Consider the following 9,260-nt stretch of genomic DNA (forward strand, 5'->3'; position numbering starts at 1 on the left):
TTGATTAAAAAGACTTTTTTGGATTTTTATTCTAAGTTATATGCTTCTGAAAATATACATTATGAGGATATAGATAAGTATCTACAGCAGGTACACTTACCTAGGTTGTCAGATAGTCAAAAAGAAAAAATGAATTGTTTAATTACATTGGAGGAGATTAAGGTGGCAATTAAGCAATTAAAAGTTGGTAAAACCCCAGATACAGATGGATTAACAGCAATTTATTATAAGATGTTGTCTGAGGAAATGATAGGGCCATTAAAGGAATTGTTTAATAGTATTTTGATGGGCAAAGAAGTACCTCCATCATGGAGAACTGCTTTTATATCTTTAATTCCAAAGGAGGGTCAGGAACTGACACAACCTAAGAATTATAGACCTATATCATTATTGAATACGGACTACAAGATTTTTTCAAAGGTATTGGCAAATAGATTAATGCAAGTGTTACATCAATTGATTCATAGTGACCAGTCTGGATTTATTACTGGAAGATATATGAAATATAACGTAAGACAAATTATTAATTTAGTTGAATATTTGGATAAGAATAACCAAATTCCTGCTGCTTTTATTTTTTTGGATGCTGAAAAAGCATTTGATCAAGTGGATTGGGGGGTTTTGTTTCAAGTAATAGAAAGAATGAATTTGGGGGATAAATTTTTGTCTGCTATTAAAGCTATTTATCAACAACAGTCAGCTCAGATTAAATTTATTTGGGCAGGCAAAAAGCCAAGAGTTAAGTTTAAGATTATACAAGATGTAAGGGAACGAGGAGGACTTAAAGTCCCTAATTTAAAATTGTACTATGATGCTGTGGTATTGACATGGATTAGTGATTGGTTAAATTTAACAAATAAGAATATACTTTCTCTTGAAGGATGGGATTTGTTATTTGGCTGGCAGGCATATTTAATATATGATAAAAAGGTGGATTCAAGCTTTAAGGCTCATGTTTTAAGGAGTGCTTTATTACGAGTTTGGAAGAAATATTATTATAAATTAAATTATAAAATTCCCATATGGGCAGTTCCAGCACAGGTAATAGAAGGGATATCTAGGGGAGTTAATTTGGATAAAGTTTCTTATAAGGAATTACTTCGTCCATTTGGACAAAGTTGGCAACTCAAATCATTAGCAGATCTGAAACAAGAAAATATTGTGTATTCATGGTTTTATTATAATCAATTGTTAATGAGGTGGCGTATGGATCAAAAAGTTGGTATTACTATGCAGGATGAAAATTTGGTATTTTTCAAAGTTAATAGATAGATAAGTTGATAAGACTCTATAATAGAAACTTTTGGGACCCCAAAGTATCCCAAAAATAAAAATCCAGTTATTTAGTTGTTGAGATTAGTTATTCTTTTCTTTTCTTTCCAAAGCTTAAATTCCCAAAGTATGCAAACGCCGCTGTATTAAGAGCGGGGAAGAAATTTCAGAAGGCTTTCACAGGAAGGTAGTTAGGGTAAAAGAAAGGAAAGGAAGGGTCTCACCCAGATCTTCCACGGTGCTTCATTGAGCTTAGTAGTGCTTTTGGCTTTCGGCTGGTATGGCTAAGTGATCGGCCATGTTAATGGCCGATCTTTTCTTCGTCGATCCAAAGGAGCTGCCTTGGATCAAACGGAAGGGCTACCACCCTTGTGCGATCTAGTGAGGGTCCTCCTCAGCGGTGGTCGCCCCTCCAGGACGACGTTCGACCCTATCCAGGGTCTTTCGACGAAGGGAAACTGGATGGTGGAGAGAGGGCTCTCCCCACGCGTCCACTGAGTTTGTTAAAGTCAGCTCTTTTGAAATTTGGGATTTTCTTTTTTTAAAAAAATGCTTTGATTTTTTGCAATAATAATCCTTAGTGCCTAGTGTACAGTGTGTTGTCTTGGTTCATATTTTTTACATTTCATCCCAATATTTTTACATTTCATATATTATGATAAATACTATATTACTTATATCTCTTATCCCTCTTATTGTAGGGCCCCTTTATATCCAAAGTTATCTGTTCTTTTAACCATATTCAAACAGGTGTTTGCTCATGTAATACTCCATCTGGTAGGGTGAGTCAAATCTCTTGAATCTGTCTCTAGCCTTCTTCTTTTGCCAAGTAGCTTTCCAAGTTTATATATTCCACTTGATATATTCCTTCCTGTAAATTTCCCCATAAAAGATTAGCAAAGAGTCATTTTTTTCTTTTTCTATAAATAATTCTTGAGTTTAAACAATAGTCAGAGTATTTCTTTTCCTTTAGACACTTTTTAATCTTATGGTTGGCCCAGTATGTATTCTTTCTTTGTTCCCATCCAGCTGTCTTCTTGAGGGTTATTAAAGTTCAAGGGAACAGATTCTTATTTCTGGGCATGTTGCTAATTTCTGAGTCAGTGTTGTTAATGTTCTAAGTTGTAATTCTCCACTAGGTGTCAGTAATTGTTTGTTTTCCAGCTTTTTCAGACAGAAAATTATTATTTTTATAGTTTCATCAAAACCCTTTAAAATATAATCTTAGCTATTTTTTTTAGTTTCTAGATTTATCCAGACTGTAGTATTTTAAATTTGATTTCAATATATTCCTTTCCCCCTTAAAGGTTAACTTGTTGCTTCTGTCTATGGGGGAGTGGGGGTGTAATCCCCTCCCTTCACTTTCGGAGGTTTTCTTACTTTGGGGATCTTTTCCAAGGACTTAGTTACAGAGTAGAAGAGAGAAGGTCGTTACTCTCGCCAGTTCCAAGCACGCTGTTCACCGTTGTTCTGGTTTGTGCTCTTGGACTTCGGCTGCAAGTAGCTTGGGCTAGACACTGACGTGCAGCTAACCTTTCTCCTGTCAGGTTGGAGGGCTTCTCCTGATCGAACGGAATGACCGCTGTTGTTCTGTGATCATCAGGGCACCCCTCTTTCTTTGTCGCCTCTCCAGGGTGACTTCAGACCCATTTAGGGTCCCCTGGCAGGGTGAAATCAGCCATGGGGTGCGGAGCTCCATAATCCCGCAGCTGTGCACTACGGCACAAAAACCAAAAGTCTCTGATTGGATTGTTTTCTATTGCTAGGGTTTGCATTTTATTAAATTCCAGGATGATGTAGTCACTTTCACTCAATGTTCCAGCCACTTCAACTCCCTCTATCACTTCTTCTCTATTAGTAAGAATTAAGTCCAGTGGAGGTGACAGCATTCCAGCTGAGCTATTCAAAATCTTAAAAGACGATGCAGTAAAAGTGCTACACTCAATTTGCCAGCAAATCTGGAAAACTCAACAGTGGCCACACGATTGGAAAAGGTCAGTTTACATTCCAATTCCAAAGAAAAGCAATGCCAAAGAATGTTCAAACTATCGCACCATTGCACTCATTTCACATGCTAGTAAAGTTATGCTTAAAATCCTACAAGCTAGACTCCAGCAGTATGTGGACCGAGAACTACCAGAAGTACAGGCAGGATTTCGAAGAGGCAGAGGAACTAGAGATCAAATTGCCAACATACGCTGGATCATGGAGAAAGCTAGGGGGTTCCAGAAAAACATCTACTTCTGCTTCATTGACTATGCTAAAGCCTTTGATTGTGTGGATCACAACAAATTGTGGCAAGTTCTTAAAGAGATGGGAGTACCAGACCATCTTATTTGTCTCTTGAGAAACCTATATGTGGATCAAGAAGCAACAGTGAGAACTGGACACGGAACCAGATTGGTTCAAAATTGGGAAAGGAGTCCGGCAAAGCTGTATAGACAGCGGGACGGATAAATTGAATATATGTCTCGTGTAGTACTCTTTCCGTCCCGATCTACTTAGTTTTCAACCTTAATTCTAACGGCCCTCTTTATAGTTGTTGGATTCTATACGTCTACTATGGTGAGATTACCGTCTTTCACTTCTCCTTGATTTCTCGGAGAACTACGCCCACTTCTTCCTCTCACGTTTTCAACGCTTGAAACTCAACACTAAGAAAACCAAAATCATGGCATCCTGCCCTCTCAATTCCTGGCAAATAGATGGGGAAGAAATGGAGGTAGTGACAGATTTTTTTTCCTGGGCTCCAAGATCACCTCAGATGGGGACTGCAGCCAAGAAATTAAAAGACGCTTGCTTCTGGGGAGGAAAGCTATGGCAAATCTAGACAGCATACTAAAAAGCAGACACATCACCCTGCCAACAAAAGTGCGTATAGTCAAGGCCATGGTTTTTCCAGTTGCAATGTATGGATGTGAAAGTTGGACCGTAAGGCTGAGCGACAAAGAATTGAGGCCTTTGAACTATGGTGCTGGAAAAGACTCCTGCGAGTCCCTTGGACTACAAGGCGTTCAAACCGATCAGTCCTAGAAGAGATCAATCCCGACCGCTCTTTAGAAGGCCAGATCCTGAAGTTGAAACTCAAATATTTTGGCCACCTAATGAGAAGGAAGGACTCACTGGAGAAGGAACTAATGCTGAGAAAGATTGAGGGCAATAGAAGAAGGGGATGACAGAGAATGAGGTGGCTGGATGGAGTCACTGAAACAGTAGGCGTGAACTTAAATGGACTCCAGAAGATGGTAGAGGACAGAAAGACCTGGAGGAACCTTGTCCATGGAGTCGCGATGGGTCGACACGACTTCGCAATTAATAACAATAGCTTTACCTCTAGTTCCCTCCTCCCCCTTTAAGGATGACAAAGTTGTTGGCTAGGAATCTGTTTGATCTCCCGCTCACTGCAGTTTGTCTCCCAGTTGATATCTGGATAATTGAAGTCTCCCATTACTACTATGGTACGTTTACTACATACGTTTATTAACTGGTTGGCAAAGAGTTCATCTATTTCTTCTGATTGGTTGGGTGGCCTATAATATACACCTATGGCAATGTCACTTGTTTCTCTTTTATATTGACCCATATGCATATCATGTGCATTTCTATAGATATGTAATATTCTCTTACATATAGTGCAGCTCCCCCTCCTCTTTTTGTAGACTTGTTTCTTTTGAATAATTTGTATCATCCATTAGTCCATTTAACTCCAGGGTTTCATCCCACCAGGTTTCTGTAATGTCAACTATGTCATACCCTCCCTGGAGTACTATTGCTTCTAGTTCCCTGTTTGTTCCCCAAGCTTTAAGTATTTGTATATAAGCATTTAAGACTTTTATGCCTGTCCGTGGGTATGTTTCCTGCATCTCCTGATTGTTGTTTGAGTTTTTCTTTTTTTTATCACTACCTACCTCATTGTTTGATTTGTTTTCTTGGAATTTATGATTGGTTTTGGGTTCTAGGGATTCTAAAGATTGGTCACCCTTTCCCCTCAATTTTAATTTAAAACCCTCCTGATGAGTTAGACCAATCCCCCCCATACATTTTTCCGTTTTCATGAGGTTCAACCCATCCTTTGCCATTCTCTATGATGTTAATTACCTTTCCCTTTCAAGCCAATTTCAGGTTAATGCTTTTAACTTTGAAGGCTCTTTTATGAGAGGGACAGAATAGCATTCACCTCAAATAGTGTGTGACTTATTTCCCAGTTAGCGCTCACAAGTTCGCGACGAACGCCTTACATCTGATCTTTTTACTCTCTTTGTGACCGTTTCCTTTTGCATCAAAGGAACTCCGAGAAAAGAAGACCCTCCCCCCCCAGCATTCGGCATGGAATGCTCGAAATCACCGCGGTTTCACAGTAGCGCACTCACGCTTCAAAACGGGAAATAAAATGGAGGCAGAAAAGAGGGCGGAGAGAAAATGAGAGACGCGCTCTCTTAACCCTCTAACGTGCGAAGTTTAGTTCACGCCTCTTCTCTCCGCTCTGATTGGAGGAGAAAGCTATCTCCGGATCACGTGGGCGAGCGATCTCACTTTCTTCTTTGTACCACCCGTCCCCCCACGCTGCAGTTAGAGCTGAACCAAGTCGTCGGTGTCGCCGCTTTTGCGCGGGAACCGAGCGCTCGAACGGCTGATCGACGAAACGCTTCGCGTGGAGATACTGCCGGTCACCCTCGACGGGCCCTGCCCGGTCGGTAAGTAGAAGACAGCGTAGCGTAGGAAGGCAGCGCTAAATCCCATGATTCCCTCAGGTGAATAGATTGGTCAGACCGGGCGTGAAACACGCGTGTAAATGGGATGGCATAGTGGATAGATGGATGGATCTGCGGCTCGCGGAGAACTGCCTACCCCTTTGGCTCGCCACTCGCGCGCCCGCTCCATTGTGTGGAGGCAACAAAATGGCGGCGGATGGGTCAGGAGGCATGGGGTGGTGAGCGAGCGGGGGAGAACAGTAATGGCGCGTGAGCGACTTAACGGGAAGCGGGTAATACCTGAAACTGGGCGCGCTTATCTGGTCTTCTGGTTTTCCAAAACTTGTATCGTGTTGGAGTGGCATTTCACAATGACGCCTTTGCTCCTCCTGGTTACCGCAGCTTACACACACACACACACACACACACACACACAAGGACATCTTTCTTCGGAGTGCTGCTTCTGCCCTCGAGTTCCTCTTGAAGGCAAAGAGGGTTTAGGGTTGGTTTAGGTATCTAGAGTGGAACGCTTTCCAGATATCTGATACCTTAATCGATCCTTCGATTTCGTATGATTGCTCTTCTAGGGCTTGTTGCTTCTCTCTTTCCCCGGAAGCCTTTGCCTTTCTGTGGAGAGTACGCGATATTTTCTCAAGTCCGTATCCCCTAAAGTTCCCCTGTGTATGTGCGCGCTCTTTGCAGCGCTCCTTGAAGCCACCTTTAAAGACCTGAGGTTCCAAACTCTTGGTGAAAAATTGCGGCATTAATTTGTTCCCTCTTCCCTTGAGGACACGTCGTCTAGGCCCTGACGGATGTATATCGGTAGGCAGGAATAAACTTTTCAGATGGGAAGATTTTGCCAGTAACCCCAACTCCCTCGTGGGGCAACAGCAGAGCTGGAATTACCTCTTGCATGATGTTTGCTTATAATTATCAATCGAATGATCAGGCAGATTGTTTCGGGATTATTAATGTAGTGTGAGATTCTGGTATTTTCTCAGCTGCTTTTGACCAGATCTTTCAGTTTACAAATAGGATTTGTTAGGGTATCAAAAGTTGAGACTTAACTGAGGAAATAGTGGTGATGTTTGAACTTCATAAATTCAGAATGCTTTGTTGGAGTAACTATATATAGAATTGTGTGGTAGAAATTCAACTATTGTTTGGGGGGTGCAATCTTTATGATTAGTAAACTCAGTATGTTAAATGGTTCCAATGTGCTACTTGTCAAGAGTTCTTTCTGTTAGAAACCACTGAGGTTGATGTACATTATGTGCAGTCATATCTTCACAGGAATATAAATGTTTGATTTTCTACCAAATTATTGCAAACCTTCTTGTTCAATGAAGTTGGTGTTTTTTTAAAAAAATTCATTTCAGAGTACCTGAACACAGTACTAGTGCAGCTTAGAAGAAACATTTTCTTTGGAGAAAAAATCATCAAGGATCTGAAGCAAAATGGTAAGAATTTGTCATTTAGAAATGAGATGAAATGCCATGTATTTTTGTTTTACTTATTTTATGTTTTAAATTTCAGCGGCCAATGCGCATTTTTGTAAATGATGACCGCCATGTCATGGCAAAGCATTCTGCAGTTTATCCAACTCAAGAAGAACTGACAGCAGTTCAAAACATGGTCTCTCACACTGAACGTGCTCTCAAAGCTGTTTCTGACTGGATTAATGAGCAGGAGAAAGGTAATAATGAGCAGCCAGAACCTGATACCATGGAGACTGTAGCTGAAGAAGAGAACAAAGAAGGAAGGTATGTAACTTTATTCATAACTTGCTCTTACAGAGGCTGACAAGTTTCTGAAAAGAATTTTCTGCTATTTGAGATGCCAATGGCCATTTGCAGTTTACATTAATTTTTTTAAATAGTAATTTTATTAAAAATTACAATTAAAAAGATAAGAACTAATAAAATTAAGAGAATAAAATGTAAAAGTAGTGCAGAAAAGAAGGGAAAAAATAAATATAAAAAGGCGATCAAACCGATCAGTCCTAGAGGCGATCAACCCTGACTGGTCTTTAGAAGGCCAGATCCTGAAGTTGAAACTCAAGTACTTTGGCAATCTAATGAGAAGGAAGGACTCACTGGAGAAGAGCCTAATGCTGGGAAAGATTGAGGGCAATAGAAGAAGGGGACGACAGAGAATGAGGTGGCTGGATGGAGTCACTGAAGCAGTAGGTGTGAGCTTAAATGGACTCCAGAAGATGGTAGAGGACAGGAAGGCCTGGAGGAACGTTGTCCATGGGGTTGCGATGGGTCGGACACAATTTCGCAACTAACAACAACAAATAAAAAATTGACTTTCTCTTCCATAACTATAAACAATTTTAATTGATTATTAACTTCACTTAAAATACGAATGATTTCTTTCCAGATTTCATCTCACATCTAGAAACACATTTTTAAAACCTTGTCATTCAGTCCTAGTTTAGCAATCTTAGTCTTTAATCGACTCAAATAATGTCCCAGAACTAGATTTCTTCTCATTTTTTTCCTTGTCCTTTCTCGCAAAATTCTTCCAAGCTTTAAGAAGCCTCTTATAAAGTTACTCTTTTGCTTTATTAAGACATCAGTAAGTTTCATTTGTATATATGGATATACAATGCATCTCCTTCCATATTCCCATAGCACATCTTTTTTAGATCCACTTTCAAATCAGTCTTACTTGGTAAATTTTGTTCCTCTCCCATATCTTTAATGGCAGACACTCTTAAAATTAAAATCCCTTGTTCATAAATATCCTCCAATATATCCAATGTTATTTTGTTCTATTTTGTGTTTGGAAATCAAATCTGAGTGCTCATCTCGTTTAATGTATTCAGTACCTATGCACTTGACTTTATTTTTCTTATCACTTAACTGCATTTTATTGGATACTTCTGAATCTTTTTCCTATTTTTCAAAGTGTTAGCAATTCCCCCCAACTTGGTGTCATCTGCAAATTAAACGAGTTCCCATGCTTTCTCCTGGTCTAGATTGGGGTCCCCAACCCCTGGGCCGCAGATCAGTACCAATCCATGGCCGGTCAAGAACCAGACTACACAAGTGGCAGGCAAGCGAAGCTTTATCTGCACATGCACAGGATCTCAGACTCAGACTCAACCCTTCCAAGACCGAGTGGCTGTGGTTGCCGGCGCCCCGGCATAGTCAGCTGATTCCATCGCTGTCTATAGGGGGCGAAACTTTGGCCCCCTCAGAGAGGGCGCGCAACTTGGGTGTCCTCCTGGATCCACGGCTGACACTGGAAGATCATTTGTCGGCCGTGACCAGGGGGGCGTTTTATCAG

The 9,260-nt window shown here is 40.6% G+C and overlaps 1 protein-coding gene across 2 annotated transcripts in view; it reads left to right on the forward strand.

Annotated features, from left to right (window-relative positions):
- Positions 1-5,787: 5,787 nt before the first annotated feature.
- The window catches only part of ILF3 (interleukin enhancer binding factor 3), a 30,486-nt gene continuing 27,013 nt past the window's right edge, over positions 5,788-9,260 (forward strand). Inside the window, exons 1-3 of one of the 2 annotated variants that reach the window (XM_015827507.1) lie at positions 5,788-5,966; positions 7,343-7,423; positions 7,500-7,726. In XM_015827507.1, the coding sequence (XP_015682993.1) occupies positions 7,421-7,423; positions 7,500-7,726 (230 nt within the window). In that variant the 5' untranslated portion in view covers positions 5,788-5,966; positions 7,343-7,420. Of the gene's footprint in view, positions 5,967-6,561; positions 6,786-7,342; positions 7,424-7,499; positions 7,727-9,260 lie in introns of those variants that run through there. The other variant, XM_029286483.1, reaches the window with a different exon arrangement.

This window comes from Protobothrops mucrosquamatus, unplaced genomic scaffold, assembly GCF_001527695.2.
Source record: "Protobothrops mucrosquamatus isolate PMUCROS unplaced genomic scaffold, P.Mucros_1.0 scaffold_215, whole genome shotgun sequence".
Lineage (NCBI taxonomy): Eukaryota > Metazoa > Chordata > Lepidosauria > Squamata > Viperidae > Protobothrops > Protobothrops mucrosquamatus.